Source organism: Anastrepha obliqua, chromosome 5 (genome assembly GCF_027943255.1).
Source record: "Anastrepha obliqua isolate idAnaObli1 chromosome 5, idAnaObli1_1.0, whole genome shotgun sequence".
Lineage (NCBI taxonomy): Eukaryota > Metazoa > Arthropoda > Insecta > Diptera > Tephritidae > Anastrepha > Anastrepha obliqua.
In genome coordinates this window covers 42,249,019-42,267,229 of record NC_072896.1, presented here as the reverse complement: position 1 = coordinate 42,267,229, position 18,211 = coordinate 42,249,019, and the positions used below count along the sequence as shown (strand labels likewise).

The 18,211-nt window shown below is 36.0% G+C and overlaps 2 protein-coding genes across 3 annotated transcripts in view; one reads left to right on the top strand and one right to left on the bottom strand.

Moving 5' to 3' along the window:
• Positions 1-6,347, top strand: part of LOC129246907 (ATP-binding cassette sub-family G member 4-like) — a 49,676-nt gene extending 43,329 nt beyond the window's left edge. The window contains exons 7-11 of the mRNA XM_054885637.1: positions 127-537; positions 633-733; positions 832-987; positions 5,808-6,013; positions 6,082-6,347. Of these exons, the coding sequence (XP_054741612.1) occupies positions 127-537; positions 633-733; positions 832-987; positions 5,808-6,013; positions 6,082-6,223 (1,016 nt within the window). The 3' untranslated portion in view covers positions 6,224-6,347. The remainder of the gene's footprint in view (positions 1-126; positions 538-632; positions 734-831; positions 988-5,807; positions 6,014-6,081) is intronic.
• The window catches only part of LOC129246910 (uncharacterized), a 35,111-nt gene continuing 23,059 nt past the window's right edge, over positions 6,160-18,211 (bottom strand). Inside the window, exon 3 of one of the 2 annotated variants that reach the window (XM_054885643.1) lies at positions 6,160-6,212. The gene's annotated coding sequence lies outside the window, so the exon portion shown is untranslated. The remainder of the gene's footprint in view (positions 6,213-18,211) is intronic. The other variant, XM_054885642.1, reaches the window with a different exon arrangement.

Sequence of the window (18,211 nt, the reverse complement as noted above, 5' to 3'; positions counted from 1 at the left end):
TTCGCAAAAACTCTATAGTTACTTTACTGTTACTGTTAGTTCTCTATCCATCTCCATTTTAACCAAAAATGTAATCGACTTCTGAGTGTTTAAGCAAAAATTACATTAATAAAAAATCATTTTTAGTTATTGAACTGGCTTGTGGCGAATATGGAAACGACAAAGTTGACATTCTTAAATCAGCTGTAGAGAACGGAAGTAGCCTAGCATGGTTTGAAGATCCCAGCTCCATTCTACGTGCCGAAGCGCTGATGCGCAAATACCCTATTCCAAAGAAATCGCAAAAACGTTCATTGGAGGATACGAGCTACATCAATCAATTATCCGTGTTGATGCGTCGCGGATATATAAAGGCGAGACGCGACACAACGTTAACACATTTACGTATCGCGGTTAATGTATTTGTGGCCATTATTCTGGGTTCATTATACACTGGTTCAGGCCGTGAGGGCTCCAGAGTCTTGGACAATTATAATTTACTGTTTGCCATATTAATTCATCATTCAATGACAACGATGATGTTGACTGTATTAACATGTAAGTATATTTGTACATATGTATTTATATATTGAAAAAAAAAAAAAATAATAATAATAATGTTGATGTTTGCACTTTTTATTATTTCTATTCAGTCCCAATAGAGATGTCGATTTTGCTGAAAGAGCACTTCAATCGTTGGTATTCTCTAAAGGCTTATTATTCGTCAATAACGTTGATCGATCTGCCCATATCTGTAAGAAAAAGATTTTTTTTAATTAAAAAGATTTTTTAATAGATTTTTTAATTAAAAAAGTTATGGCAATATTATTTAATTCCACCGCTTTTTTTCAGATTATTGGTTGCCTGCTTTTTACCATTATAATATATTTATGGAGTTATCAACCAATGGAGTGGATGCGTTTTTGGATGTTCTTTGCTATGAGTTTGCTGACTGTTTTTGTTGGTCAAAGTTTTGGATTGATGATTGGTGCTTGGTTTAGTGTTGTGGTGAGTATAAGGCAATTATAGAAAGAGAGTGCTTTTAGCATTTTTCTACATTTTTGATGTCTCAGCCGTAAAAGTCAAATATATTAAGGCCTAACAGCCCCTTTAAATTCAATTCCAATTCAACTGCAAGCAATTTTAAACCAATACACTTCATTCAATAAGCCGATAGCTTGTAAAGGGTCTTTCAAAACTTGCGCATAGAAGTTGTTTTAAAATAGAACATGTAGAAATTTAGATTCTTTCAAGTTTCCCCTTTGTGGCTCTTAACAATTTTACTTGAAAAATTATTAATGTTTCCTATAGGAGAGAGAAACAAAGAGCCGCAACAAATAAATTCTTCCATTCAGTTGTTTCAGTCTCTTAGTTTCATTCCAGGTTAAATTCATGGTGCACGTTTCCAAATCCAACAATCGCCTCCAAATGTTCGTTCGTCTTTCTCGTCTACTGTGGGATTCCACTCAATAGCGGCTCGTGTTAAGTCGACATATTGTCTACGAAGGACTTGACCAATCCAACCCCATTTTTTTCTGCAAATCTCAAGGAGTATTGGGGTTTGCTGAGTTGTTCTCCACAGATCAGCATTCAAGATTGTGTGTGGCTAGAAGATTTTCAGGGTTTTGCGCAGGCATCGATTAGTGAAAGCTTGTTTTTATCGGCCGCTATTGCATTCGACGCTTCATAGGCATAAAGTAAATCTGACATTAGCATCAAAGATCCTCAACTATGTGCGGAAAAATGACATCATTTAAATGTCAACATGAAGCAGCAGCAATATTCTCAACAGGACGTCCAGGTTTGGGTCTGCCAGTCCTTTTACTAGCCTCGACAGAACGAGTTTTTCACCAACAATTGATTTGTCAATTCATTCGGATGGCTATTTCCACCACAAAAATAACGAATTTTTCAATATGTGTTCTCCAAGATCGACCATTTTCATTATAATCTATCTATACTTTTATCAACTTAACAGTCTATCTTATCTCAAGACAAGCACTTCTAAGTTTCTTTAAGATAACTCTATTATTGTCGGGGTTAACGCCTTCCGGCTATAGGAGATAAATGAAAATGGATTGCTGGCTTGGTGTCTAAATTCGATAATTTTTAAATCACATTAAAATTACACCGAAATAAATGCGTTTATAAATTTTAGGTATTCGTTTTTGAAGTAAGTCCATATAAACACTTTCCCTAAAGTGACGGAAAATTGAAGAAGAGATAGCCACCTCACTCTCCAACACATTGCTTACGCAACATTTTTCAAAGTAATACCTTTAATTTTCTGACTAATAAAATAGTTTGGTTGCAAAATTGAAATAGGCGCTTATATCCGATAATTCTCGTAAAAATGGAAAAAATGAAATTGGTGTGCTCATTAACACTGTTTCTATCAAAAGCGTCAAAAAGAAACCTTTCAAATTGTATCTTAATATTATTTTTTGACTGTGATCATATTCTCTCAATTCATGTTTTGACTTTTTATATAAGAACTCTAAAATTTATTTGGCAGTATAATTTTCGTTCAGCTGATGCTAGATTCGAATATATTGTATGTACGTACCTCAAATAAATACTTCTACCACGGGATGTCTTTTTGATACCTCAACGAGTTTACAACATTTTCAAATTTCAAAAAGACCTTAATATTAAAAGTACTGGCAGCACCATTTCGATTCGAACTTATAGACAAACTTACACTATAATTCTAGGAAAATAGGGCAATTTTCGTTAAGAAAATCAAGGAATTTCCGTTACAATTTTTATATTCGGTTGCTGTTTGCAATATTTCATTTTACTGCCGATCATTGATAAGTGATAAGTTCTTGAAATAATTGTATTAAGTAGTTTTTGAGTTTTGCTGTGTTTTCGCAGTGACTTCAATTCAGGTACAGTGGTGTAGAATTTCTTGAAAGTTCTTAATTTATATCTAATCCCAAGCTTGTCCGGAATTTCAAAAATTAGGAAGCTTGTTTGCAGATTGATGAAGGCCCACAATCTGAAACAGATTATATAGCTGAGTTTACTGAAAGTAACCATGAAAATAGCGAATATGAAAATGAGTCGTCGAACATTGAACAAGAAGAGAAAAATATTTTGAATGGAAGTAGGAGGCGAAAAAGAATGAGATTGATAACAAAAGTTTATTAAGTCAAAATTTTGCAATGAATATTTCCGCAGTTATTTGCATTCAAATGTAATGGTGTCAAAAGACACGTTTTGGTTAAATACATTTTCTGCGGTCATTTTCAAACTAGTCTTTGATAAGACGAAATCCAATGCTCTATTTGATAAAGTGGTTTTGAGCACTAGTGAAAATCGCATTAGTTGATTTCAATTTAAATTTTCGTTTTCTGGAAAGTGAGTGTTGGTTGAGATATCACAATTTTTGCTGGAGTCATCCTCAGATAATGAAAAGTTAAATGGTCAGACTGGGTAAACTCAATTCCACTCATTACACAGGTCAACAACGTTTTGTTCTAGGAAAGTGTAGGGTCATTTTCGAAGTAATTTTTTGCGTAGAATCCGAATCCGGGGTTTAAATTTCTCTATCACGTCAGGATTTTGAGATATCCTAACCTAAAAGTGCAAAAACGCTGTTTTTGCCCATTTTTGAGGTTATGTAGCTACGCAGATTTTGCTCTTCATAAAAAAGTAAACATAGTATTTTAAAGTATAAGTCTTCCTCTTTTAAATGCCGTTGAGTTTGCTTAAATATCTTTATTTTTCACTGAGATATCGCATTTGAAGTTTCCATGTTTGTGAATTTTTCGATATTCGAAAATCCATTGAGATAACATGAGACGTGATACGGTCGATTACATAGTCGAAAAAATCACAAACATGCAGACTTCAAAATGCGATATCTCAGTGAAAAATTAAGATGTTTGAGCAAAATCTTCGTAGCTACATAACCTCAAAAATGGGCAAAAACAGCGTTTTTTGCACTTTTAGGTTAGGATATCTCAAAGTCCTGACGTGATAGAGCAATTTAAACCCCGGATTCGGATTCTACGCAAAAAATTACTTCGGAAATGACACTACACTTTTATAGAACATTCCGAACCCATTTTTTTGCAGACCTGTGTTATTATTAAATATAGGTTGTCAAAAAAGTCTTGCGGTATTTCCGCAAGCTTGTCTTTGCAAGCGCGTAGTTCTAGTTGTATTCGCCGCATCGGTTCACGCTAGAGCTTTTTGGAAAGCTCTTTTCACGTGCTAATACGTGTTTGATTAATTATTGTTTGCTTTTAGTCGTTCGTGAGTTATAGCGTCACAAACATGGAGCAAAATAAAGAGAAAATACGGCATATTTTACAGTACTACTACGATAAAGGCAAAAATGCATCTCATGCTGCCAATAAAATTTGTGCAGTTTATGGACCCGATACAGTTTCCATTTCCACCGCACAACGATGGTTTCAACGTTTTCGTTCTGGTGCAGAGGTGATCGAAGATGCGCCACGGTCCGGAAGGCCTGTCGTCGAAAATTGCGATAAAATCGCTGAATTGATCGAAAGAGACCGGCATAGTAGCAGCCGTAGCATCGGCCAAGAGCTGGGCATGAGTCATCAAACCGTTATAAACCATTTGAAGAAGCTTGGATTCAAAAAGAAGCTCGATGTATGGGTGCCACACGACTTGACGCAAAAAAACATTTTTGCCCGTATGGATGCATGCGAATCGCTTCTGAATGTCAATAAAATCGACCCGTTTTTCAAGCGGATGGTGACTGGCGATGAAAAGTGGGTCACTTACGAATACGTGAAGCGCAAACGGTCGTGGTCGAAAAGCGGTGAAGCTGCCCAGACGGTGGCCAAGCCTGGATTGACGGCCAGGAAGGTTCTTCTGTGTGTTTGGTGGGATTGGCAGGGAATCATCCACTATGAGCTGCTCCCCTATGGCCAAACGCTCAATTCGGACCTGTACTGCCAACAACTGGACCGCTTGAATGCAGCACTCATGCAGAAGAGGCCATCTTTGATCAACAGAGGCCGAATTGTCTTCCATCAGGACAACGCCAGGCCACACACATCTTTGGTGACGCGCCAGAATCTCCGGGAGCTCGGATGGGAGGTTCTTTTGCATCCACCGTATAGTCCGGATCTCGCACCAAGTGATTACCACCTATTTCTGTCCATGGCGAACGAGCTTGGTAATCGGAAGTTGTCCACAAGAGAGTCCTGTGGAAATTGGCTCTCCGAGTTTTTTGACAATAGGGAAGCGAGCTTCTATAAGAGGGGCATTATGAAGTTGGCATCTCGTTGGAAACTCGTCATCGAACAAAACGGCGCATATTTGACTTAAATCGCATTATTATAACCAATTTTATGAACAATTGAAAATTCAATAAAAATACCGCAAGACTTTTTTGACAACCTTTATATGCATGTATGCATGTCTAAATCGTTTGCGTTAGGCTATTACAAATACGAATTAATGTAAACGAAATTATGATCACTTAGGTACGGATTTATTTGAGAAAATATTTGCATGTGGTACGGACTTCATTTTTGATTGCTTGGAGTAGCATGTAAAAGCAGCACATTTAACATAAGAATTAATTTATTTCTAAAATATTAAAATACTAGAGATATTAGTAATTGGTGCATATTAAATATTGTCTAAACTCAAATTACGTCTTAGACACGTCAACCACTACTAGGGCAAATAGATAAATGCAAGGGGATAATAACGTAAAAATATAGCATTTTGAAAAGTTACATGTGAATTGGGCCACCCAACGATAGCCATCCAATTCAAGCGACTATACCACATACCGAAATACTTCATTTGTTTTCATGTTGAGTATCTTTTCTCCTTAGAACGGCACTTTCCTGGCACCTGTACTCACTATTCCCATGATGATGTTCGCCGGATTCGGAGTTACTCTTCGTGATTTACCCAGCTATTTGAAATGGGGCAGTCATATCTCCTATCTGCGATATGGTCTGGAAGGGTTTGTTGGCGCTATTTATGGAGAAGGCCGCGGTGTATTAGATTGCAATGAAGCTCCCTATTGCCATTATAGGTAAGTACTCTATTACATTAATGCAAGTTTCCATTTCCATTCTAAATGACGTTTATATTTTTCCGCAGATATCCAAAGAAATTCCTTGAAGAGATTACAATGCGTGGTGATCAATTCTGGAACGATTTTATTGCTCTGTGTGTTATTACCATTGTTTTTAGAATAGTGGCTTTTGTCGTCCTTAAAGCGAAGATACATTCTGTAAAATAAGATTGTTTTTTTCCACATTGTTGTTTTTATTCCTTTTATATATAGTATTTAATTTCATAAGTAAGAAAAAAATACGAGAACGAAAGTATTTCAAAAAAATACGACTATGTTTTACAGTAAACATTTTGACTTTTTAAGCGATCAAATATCATACATTTTATTTAAAACGGTAATTAGCTCTAGAAAAATAATTGAATAGGGTGATTCAAATGCCATTTTGTAGTTTTAAATAAAAAATTTTAAAAATCATCAAAGTCAGGAAAATTGTTTTTTTATGACCGCGCCCCATGATTCAATGATAAAGGTTTTGTTCAGTAAGCAGCTTTCTCGTTCCCTTTCGACAAATCAACACAGGTTTGCTAGCATCAGAAAATTTTGAGTAAAAGTGGAGGAAAGGTAAAATTTGTAGATAAAATATTTAATTTTCAATTTGGTCTGCTTATGAGGAACAACCCGCTAAAGAGTACATACCGCTTAAGTCAGGACATGATAGAGTAATTAAAGCAATCCGAGATCGATAAATGGCGAATTTAAAAAGCTTTATTTCTTATGATGTGGTGATTTAGAAGGAATTCATGCAAAGAGCATTTCCCAAAGAGTTACGACAGGTAGAATAATGGGATAGTGGCGACGCAATCGATAACATTGCATACCTCATTATCAGAAAGTTGATATTGACAGAACTTGTTTCCAATGGATGGATGAAGTGTCCAGAGTAGGCTTAGCGAAGTACAGTACCAGCGTAAAAAATATCCTCATAAAAACCATCTATCTGCCTTTCGGATTCCGCTTAAAACTGTAGGTCCTTCCATTTGTGGAACAACTACAAAGCGCGCGCTACAAATAGGAGGAGGATCTCGGGCCAAACACCTAACAGAATTGTATATTAGCGGAATTTTGCAACTTCGCGATCGGTTTTAAATTAAAAAATTAATTCGCAAAATAAATTCTTGGATTAAGTGAAATAATTTCTTGTTTTAATATCAGACTTGGCAATTTGCGCTAATAACTCCTATTTGTAACATTTTGTAAGGGAGTGTCAAAAATCGAATGTTCTTTAATTATGGAATCATGACCGCGCCATACATAAGCAAGCAATGACAACTTGCGGAATGTATTTCTGCCTTTTTATGAGAACCATTTGCTGTGCTAAAGCTTCTTAATGCTATTGAGGCAGATCAATTACTTATGTATGTGTGCACTTTATAATATATTAGAACGAATAATGTATTTTTCTAATAAGTGTAAGGTGATTGCGTTTAAACTTTAGTGAAAAACTGCTCCCTTAGTTGCCAAAGCCGCCTGAGGTCTCATTTTTTCGACACAATGTTGCAAGTACTGCTTGATGTGGCAAAGAAACTGCTTTCACCAAAGTTATAAAGCTGCGAATTTCGAAGTAGATACTTTTAGCTAGTAACTTTTTATTTTCAAAATTGCTTTGAGGCTTAATGTTTTTAAACTATTTTTTGACTGTTCACATTGGGATAAAATCTTGAATCAATAAGTATTATAAAGGTGATGTAAGGCGTGTTCACCCTGTGTCGGCCATCTTGAGCAACTTAATAAATAAAATAATGGAAGAACTACTTTTTATTCCAGAGCAAGTTCTAAAGAAAAAGTACCTAAAAGCAGGAAAATGAAAACTTTTGGTAAAAAACTTAGCAGCCAATACTGTTTTTGTTGTGTTACAAAACGTGGGCAAAAGAGGGCGTTCAGTTTTTTGACATTGAAACCAGGCGAAAGCCTCGCATGTATCGCTTTTCGGCAATGGATCTCGAGATCGGGACAGATCAGAAGAGGACGAAGTTGTCTAGTGAAGCTATCGAAATTTTGCATTCCTGGAATGAACCCGGAGACGGAACATCCTTCGATTGGCACAATTCTTTATCAAGCTACGAGATTTTGTATTTATGATATTCATCTTTCTAAAGCCTGAAAAAAGCATAGCAAATTTCGAAGCATTACTAAATCAAAGCTTTATAAACAAAAATACCATTAAATATAGTATACAAAGAACCTGGTAACTAGGCATGCATTGTCAATATACAGTCACTCACACCTATTTTGATATAGTTACGATGTTCGTATTGGCCTCGTGCTATAACACATGGGCTGAAAAGTCCCGGGCCTAACACATAGATGGCACTAGTTTTATTGCATTCACCTCTTTTTCAGTTAGTACTAACCTTAAAACGACAGCTGTTAAAATTTCAAGATTTCTATTCATTAGTTGCTGAAATTATTGTGCTAAGAGTGACGCAATTTTTGTTATTTTCATAACAATGGATCGAAAAGAATTTCGAGTTCTAATTTTGCACTGCTTCTGGATGGGAAAAAATACCGTTCAAGCAAAGCAATGGCTTGAAAAGTGTTATGGGGACTCCGCTCCATCAGAAACAACAATAAAACGGTGGTTTGCTGACTTCAAACGTCGTCGTAGAGACAAACGAGGCGGTAACACCAGAAAACATCAAAAAAATCCACAAAATCGTTTTGAATGATCGAAAAGTGAAGTTGCGTGATGCCAGCTACGTAAAGATATCAAAAGAACGTGTTGGTTTTATATTGCATGAGAGCATTTGGCTATGAGAAAGCTCTGTTCAAAGTGGGTGCCGCGTTTGCTCAATTCTAAGGCTACGCACCGTGTCACAAGCCAATCAAAACAATGGCAAAACGACTTCGACTTGCTCCCACATCCAGCGTATTCGCCTGATTTGACTCCCAGGGACTACCGGCTGTTCGCAGGCCTAAAAAAATGCCGGTAAGTAATTTCGTTTGAATGAAGAGATTATCGCTCAACCTGAGCCGTATTTCGAGGCAAAAGATAAATTGTTCTACAAAAGTGGTATTGAAATATGAGGGTACAGTTGGAATGGTTTCGTTTTTTTTATGGAAATTGCATTGACAAATAAAGCTAATTTTGAACAAAAAAAGGTGTTTTCTTCATTAGGCTCGTGAGTTTTCAGCCCATGTGTTCTGAAAGGTCTGCCATCTGGTCCAAATAAGTTAATTTTTACCTCGTCTGTAACAAGTACGGTCCTCCAAAATGCTGGGTTTCTATTTAGATGATCACGCGCAAACTGTAATCTTTTACTTCTATTCCTTAATAATAATAATAATAATTGGCGCGTACACCTTTTTTGGGTGTTTGGCCGAGCTCCTCCTCCTATTTGTGGTGTGCGTCTTGATGCTGTTCCACAAATGGAGGGACCTACAGTTTCAAGCCAACTCCGAACGGCAGATATTTTTTATGAGAAGCTTTTTCATGGCAGAAATACACTCGGAGATGTGGCATTGCCTGCCTTACACTTACGAAAGTTTTAATACGTGCCATTCTACCATTTAAATTTTGTACCCTCTGTACCTAAATCCTTTTTGGCCATTTTAGTTAACTTTGGAGCGCTTATTGCTGGATTTTTCTTCACTTGGCGCACTAACCACTGACACTCTTTCTCTGTGAAAGTTTTATTTGTGGTCTGTGGTCCCTTATTTACCACACGATTTTCATCCATAAAGCGTTCAATAATGCTGAACTGTTGCCGAAATTAAATGTACAATTTCAGCTATTTTATGAGACGACATTCCTTTTTCGAAATGCTCCAAAACTAACCCACAATTTTTATCGTAGTACGCAGACCCATGGTTAAAAAAACAAGCGTATATAAAATTTAATATTTCTTTATGTCAAACAAACTCTCGGATACTCTTCGCCGGGAATAGCGGTACTTTTAACTGTATCATTGAAGCTGCGGCGTGAACTCTCTGTATGCTTCGCTTTTTTCACAAATTATCAAGTTTTACTGTTCATGTATCCAAAGAACTTGCAAAGTAGGGGAAAGTGAGACAGAAAAATGACATTTAATTTTGAGGGGAAGTTGCAAGTTTTTACTGGAGAAATTTTTACTTGTAAGAATTTGCAAGTGAGAAAAACAGCTGATCGCAAAGTAAAAATACGAATACACGAATTAAAATTTGCGAATTGCAATTGCTAAGGAATGATCTCCATCTGACAGCGATGATGAGTGGAACAAATTATTGAGGATAAAATGAAATCATGTGATTCCGAAGTTCGTTAATTTGTATTTTATTTGCTTTATTTTTGTTTTTAGTTTAATACGAGGCAGCTCAAGTGAAACAAATTTTAATTTTTGTGATTTTTCCTGTCAACAATTTAATCAGCTGTTCGTAAAACTTTGCAAATTTGTTACTGATTTCGCGTTCTGTACTTTTTTGATATTTTTCTCTTTCAGAGCGACTTCTTGGTTACTGGCAAGTACTGGATCATTTTTACATGAACAAACCTATTATATTATGAAATATAGAACACTTCACAAAAAATCGTATCTGCATCAGATAAGGTGTGTGACTCTTGTGACTGTATATGTGACAAATCCACGGGGATGGTTAAGTTAAAAATATAAATAAATAAGTACCATTCATAAAATAATACAAAATTATTCTATCGTTTGTATCGATCTTTTTAAATTTTTACTACCTTTAAACTTATGGCTCTTGTTCTCTTACTTCCAAATTGCATCAATGAATTAATTAGCTTCCGAAATCCGTTGTCAAACCTTAAACAACCTTTTATTATTAAATCACGTACCATGACACAAAATTGCACCTAAGTCCTTCCGATATGTATTTTGGAGTACAATCTCAAAAATTTTAAGAGATCAACTGTCGTGACATCCATACGTAGATATTCATAGAGCTAAATGTAAATTTCTAATGTATTATAACGGATGATTTTTTAGCTATTATCTTTTTAAACAGTTGGTTTAAACAGCTAACGCACGTTTCGTGTTTTGTTTCACTGTCAAACACCTTCAGTTTGGTCTATAATTTAACCATGAATCGTCTTACAAACGAACAACGCTTGCAAATCATTGAATTTTATTATAAAAATGCGTGTACTGTTAAGAAAGCTTATCGCGCGCTTCTTCCATTTTATGGTCAGTTTAAGCGACCCACTGAAGCGACTGTTCGAGCTAATGTGACTAAACTTAGAACCAAATTTACATTATTGGACATCAAACCACCAACACGCTTACGTAGAGTGCGAACTGAAGAAAATATCGTAGCTATATCGGCCAGTGTTAATGATGACCATCAATTATCGATTCGTCGCCGTTCGCAGCAATTGGGCCTCTGTTACTCAACAACGTGGAAAATTTTGCGAAAGGATTTAGGTGTGAAGCCTTTCAAAATACAGCTGGTGCAAGAATTGAAGCCGTACGACCTACCACAACGCAGAATTTTTGGTGAATGGGTTCTTGGAAATGTGGCCGAAGAACCACTTTTTTATCGAAAAATTGTGTTCAGCGACGAAGCTCATTTTTGGATTAATGGGTACGTAAGTAAGCAGAATTGTCGATTTTGGAGTGAAGATCAGCCAGAAGAATTGCAAGAGCTACCAATGTACCAAAAGTCACAGTTTGATGCGGTTTATGGGCTGGAGGAATAATTGGACCGTACTTCTTCAAAGATGCTGCGAATCGTAACGTAACTGTGAATGGTGAGCGCTACCGTGAAATGATATCCAACTTTTTTTGCCCAAAATGCAAGAGCTTGACTTGCATGACATGTGGTTTCAGCAAGACGGTGCCACATGCCACACAGCACGCGTAACAATGGGCTTGTTGAGAGGCGAGTTCGGTGAATATTTTATTTCACGTTCAGGACGCATTAGAAGACAACATTAAAGCATTTATATGTGAGATACCGGCCGAAACATTGGAAAGAGTATGCCAAAATTGGACTAAGCGGATGGACCATTTGAAGCGCAGTCGCGGTCAACATTTGCATGAAATAATCTTCAAACATTAAATTATATGGACTGTACTATCGATTTAAATAAAAAATTCATGCATTTTTCCGAATTTTACGTGTGTTTTTTTGAAAAACTTACCTATATCTCTTAAAAAATTACACTTTATAATAAGTACCATTTAAGATGAAATACTTACACGTTTTAACTTTTATGACTAGCAACACGCTATTAATTCTGCCGCTTCTAAAGCAATATCCATTTTTTAAGTGTTTAGTAGAGTCGTTAAAAAGCTAAACTAAAGTTACGAATTTGTTTAAAGATGACTTGGTTAAAGGTGGGGTTTTTGGTGATAAATTACTTGTTTCATTTCATTCATTTATTGAACAGTTCATTAGTGCAATAAGATCATAAACTGAACTTTTATGGGTTACGAGAAATTATCTTTCACAAAATCGGCTCGCTTGAATAATCTGATTGTACCTAAATACAAATAAGTATTTGACCTCTGCAATAAAACAACTTCAAGAATGTTCTATTAATTCATACTTTCGTTAGCTTATACATTGTATTGTACTACCACTACATACTTAAATATGTCCTAGTCTAGTATGCAACCATTATTTGCTTGCTATTGTTTTCACTTGCATTCATTAATAAATGCGTGTCGAATTTTATAAAAAGATGCATAGAGTGCAGATCTGTGGTTTCCACTGCAGATTCGTTGAATTGTGAGTTTTTGAACTGCTTCGGTGGTGATGTTGTTACAGCAGGTGATATGTTACCATATTGTATTTTTGACTGAAATCATAGTAAACCATTTTTAGGGGGCTAAGTGCGATCTGTTTACAGATCACCCAGCACTACCTAAGCCATTTTTAGTGTGGACATATAGCAGAAAAAACTTCTCAATAATACGCATGATGTATTGAATACAAAGGTAGGTATTGAATACGCCACCCCGTATCGCTATTCACCTCCCAGTGCATTTATTATACCGAAAATAGAATACCAGAAATATTTCGAGAGCTGAATCAAACGCTGACAAAAGTGCGTGGCAGTTAATGGGGAGTACTTTGAATGCAATAATATTGAGGAATAAACTTGTATTTCGAATTTTCTGAATATAATCCGGGAACTTTTTGTTCAGGGTGATATATGTACATAAATATATGAATATATGTGAAAACAAATATGCACGTACATGAATATACATGCAAATATACCTATGTATGTATCCACATTTTTGATACTGCTAATTTTTTGTATACACATATTTATGATGAACTTGTATCAAGGCAGACGCTGATAAGCGCAGTTGAACAATTTTCGAATAATACGTCCATATACTTTTTTATTAATTATACAAAGGGTGATCAATTTAGAGGTATCGGATTTTATTTACAAAAAAAAAACAACGAAAACAACGAGTAGAACCATTCATGGCATTTATTTTTTAAAGATAATCGCTTTCTAATGTTGGCCGCAATTGCGGCGTAATTCAGTCATCCGTAGGCACGAATTTTGAATAGCTCGCTGCAGGACTTTGGCCGGTATCTCATGAATAACTTTAAATGTTGGCTTCCAATTCCTTAATCGATCCCACAAAGCATTCAGACTTTACATACCTCCACAAATAAAAGTCCAAAGCTGTGATATCACACGATCTTGGTATAACAAGTAGCCCCGTCTTGATGGAATAAAATATTGTGGAGATCACGGGCTTCAATTTCCGGCTGTACCAAACGGTTGTTTTCAATGGATGTAATGGCGGACGGCGTAGCCGAATGGTTAGTGCGCGACTACCATTCGGAATTCAGAGAGAAAGTAGGTTCAAATTTCGGTGAAAGACCAAAATGAAGAAAAAGTTTTTTCTAATAGCTGTTACCCCTCGGATTCCGAGTGTATTTCTGTTATGAAAAAGCTCCTCATCAAAAAAAAATATCTGCCGTTCGGAGTCGGCTTGAAACTGTAGCTCCCTTCATTTGTGGAACAACATCAAGACGCACACCCCAAACAGGAAGAGGAGCTCGGCTAAACCCCCAAAAAGGGTGTACAGGCCAAAATTCTTAAATGGCCTCGGGTTGCTCTTCAGCCCAAATACGGCAATTTTGCAATTTTGACGTGGCCATTAAGCCAAAAATGGTCTCATCGGTGTACACCATAACACCTTTCAAAGAGCGTGAATTTTCGTAATATTACAATTGTACGATTTGTAAACGTTGTTGAGGCGTAAGCTTTTCCATAATGAAATGTCAATGAATACTGAAAAAAATTACATATTTAGTTTGACAATAGTCACGCGTGATCCGTCAAAAGAACTTTAAGGGAAAAAGTTCCTCCAATTTGATCACCCTTTACATGGCGATTTCGGCGAGTCATAATAGATTCACGACGATCATAAAACATACAATGTTGGCTAAATTCGCTAATTACTTAAAATATTGATCAGCATTGCCACTGAGAGATCTATTTATGTTCAACCGCTTTTTTCGGTTTCGTACCACCGTTTATTTCTTAGAAAATTTAAATATATAGGAATGTATTTTAATTTCAATACAAGAATTTTAAATAAAATAAAAACACGAAAATATATGTCGATAAATGGTTTTAGAAAATCCGAAAATTAGAAATCCCCACATCTGCCACCACTGCTCTTTTGTTGTCTTGTGTAATCGAACAGTTTTTAACGTTGCTTCTTTTTCCTAGTCTGTTTCTGAAGCTGATAATGCCTTTTTATCTCGTGTTTGAGATTTCGTCTCATCCATCATATTCGAAAGAAAATGAGAATTGAAATCGATTCAACTCTCGATAAAATACTTGAACAATATGTGAAAATGTTTAGAAATGGTAGAACGAAGATTGGAGGTGAAAATGGTAGAACGAAGATTGGAGGTTCACAACGAATACAAATCATTGTAACTATCACCATTGATGTTGTCCACTATTTATATTTTAAAAGTAAAAATTTGTCGGTGTCAAAATGCTGATGTTGACGTTCTTAAAAAATCTAAATGAATACTGTAACTTATATCCGCCACGAACTGTCATTGCTTGCATGAATTTATTTATTTACATATAATATATGGGACTGGGGCTCCTTATACGAGTATACACTTGTGTTCACATAATTAAGTCACTAAAGCTTTTTACAATACTCACCATATTTTTCATGCCAATCATTTTCGTTAATCTATACTATAAAGGTGAATGTCTGTACGTTGTCCGCGCATCACTACGAAACGACAACACCAAATGACGTAAAAATTTTTATACATTCATATTTTCACCCAATTGAGGGTTATAGGCATGTTTTTATGATGGAACTCCCTTCCCACAGCCCCCAGGCCGCACCACCACTCTCATTCGTCACTAATAATCGAATATTTGCTTAAATTTAATCTAAAAAATCTTAGTTTTTCCTATTTCCCACTATTTATAGCACACTCTAGACTTCATAATCCGCATAAGCTGTTCAACTATGACCCAAATACAAAGTTCAAAAACGGTTTGAGATAGAAAATTAATAAAAATAATTTTGCTTGATATTTTTCTGATTGGTTGTTTTGACTTTATTCAACGAGGCATAGCAACGGATGCTGGATATTGTAATATTATGGTTATTAATAAAAAATTATTTTCTATGAAATTATTGTTTGTAATTCTTTTATATACATATCCTAAATCCCTCAAAACTACCCCTACGCAAGCGGGGCCGCGGGTTAAAGTTAGTGTTTTATAAAAATAATGTTTATTGCACAACAAAAACCTTATACATTAACGTTCCGATAAATTTGAATAAAAATTTTTGTAAAACCTTTAGACATGCAGTTTTGTAACTTATTAAATTTCAGTACATTAAGATGAAAGTTTGAAGTCGCTGAAAAAATGGGTTCATTTTTGACAATTTTTTTGCCATACAATGTTTATTATTTTCATCCGAATGATGGCAATGGAATGGGTGCCAAAATTCTCAAACTTTGTTCTTTGAGTTAAATCCGCGAAGAACGTAAGTAGGTAGTTAATGGGTTAATAGAAGATGTACATAGTGAAGTAGTACATTTGATGTGAAAGTATAATTCTTAGAATCAATCAGCAACATTAAATTTAATTAGGGAACCTGGTTACGTTATGTTACGAAGCAGGTAAGCCGCAAATGTGTCTCTCGAGGTAGTGACCGCAGGAGTAGTGGCTCAATTTTGGATCGTAAATATTTATTTTGAAGCTGTACGGCCACAAAATAATGGGATATCTACCGGTACTGACAATGTTCTAGCTTAGTGCCTAAAAGCTTATGCGAATACCAGAGCTGAAATATTATACCCCCTTTTTAAGGCATCCGGAATTCGGAAATAATCTCACCCGAAGGGAAGGAAGCGATATTGGTAAAGTTAACCAAAAAGGGTAACTTGTCGGATTACAACAACTGGAGGGGTATTGCACTGTTGCCGGAAATTGTCCAAATATTTAATAAAATCATTCTAGATCACATTGTTGAGCCAATCAATAGTAAGCTATGTAAACAACACGCCTCCCCTCCTGCATTGATAACATCAACACTATGCGAGTGATTATTGAGAAGTGTATTACGGCAGCCGCCGTAGCCGAATGGGTTGGTGCGTGACTACCAGTCAGAATTCACAGAGAGGTCGTTGGTTCGAATCTCGGCGAAACATCAAAATTAAGAGAAACATGTTTCTAGTAGCGGTCGCCTCTCGGCAGGCAATGGCAAACCTCCGAATGTATTTCTGCCATGAAAAAGCTCCTCATAAAAATATCTGCCGTTCGGAGTCGGCTTGAAACTGTAGGTCCTTCCATTTGTGGAACAACATCAAGACGCACACCACAAATAGGAGGAGGAGCTCGGCCAAACACCTAACAGAAGTGTACGCGCCAATTATTTATTTTTTTTTTTATTCAAACCTGGTTGCGTCATGTTAAGAAGCAGGTAAACCGCAAATGTGTCTCTGGAGGTAGTGACCACAGGAGTAGTGCAACAAAATAATGGGAAATCTACCGGTACTGACAATATTCTAGATGAGTGCCTAAAAGCTTATGCGAATACCGCAGCTGAAATATTATACTCCCTTTTTTGAAGCATCCGAAATTCGGAAATAATCTCATCTAGATCGCATTGTTGAGCCAATCAATACGTTAACAACAAGCTGAATTCCGGCAAAACCCCTTTTGCATTGATAACATCAACACTATGCGAGTGATTATTGAGCAGGGCATTGAATATAATACTTTCCTATATACTTTAAAGCATTCGTTGACTATAAAGAAGCATTTTTCCCTGTCAAAAGAAAATCCATATGGGAAGCCTTATAGAGGGTGGATATTCCGAGGAAAATCATAAATTTTATTAGAAATAATAATTTGAATAAATAATTAGAAATGGTGCTAATTGTAGAGTTTTTCACAATGGAAAGCTCAGAGAAGCTTTTGTCTCCACTACTGGTCTCCGACAAGGATATGTCTCGCCCCTTCTGTTATTTATCGTTTTAGTAAACTGTTAATCGTAGAATTACCTGGAGAATGAACACCAGTCTCGAAAATCTGGAGTATGCAGATGCACATCGCAGATGAAATTAAACTTGTTTTATCAAGAGTCCTCAAAAGCAGTGCTCAAAATTAATATTAAAAAGACGGAATTTATGCGTAACAAACCTAACAACGCCACGCTGTTAACAATTGGCGAAGTAACCATTGCTGACGTTGACAGCTTTGCTATTTGAGAAGTATCATCTCCATAGAAGGTGGCTCAAAAATTGACCTTCACAACCGATATACGGCGCTTCAACATCAAAACTTGCACAAAGCCTAAAATTTTTAAAGCGTGCGTTGAATCCGATATGGTGGCCAAGAGTAATAACAAACGTAGAGCTCTAGAGAATTACAAGCTAAAAATGCATCAACAACGAAATAAAGAAGAAAAAATATGGAGGCATATCTGATGCAATACCGCATGCCGCCTTGACTTGGAACCTGTAAGGAACGAGAAGAAGAGGCAGACCTCTGATGACTTGGCAATAAAACTCGAAAATCGTTTAACTATCAAATAAAAAGTTTGGATAACTTTTGTTGAATCCTTAAGCTCCTAAAGGAGTATGGAACAAATAATAATAATAGTAATAATATATACTTTAATTTATCTGGATTTCAATGGCACTTGGCGCGTCTATTTTCTGTAAAATTATTATTATTGTTTATTATTT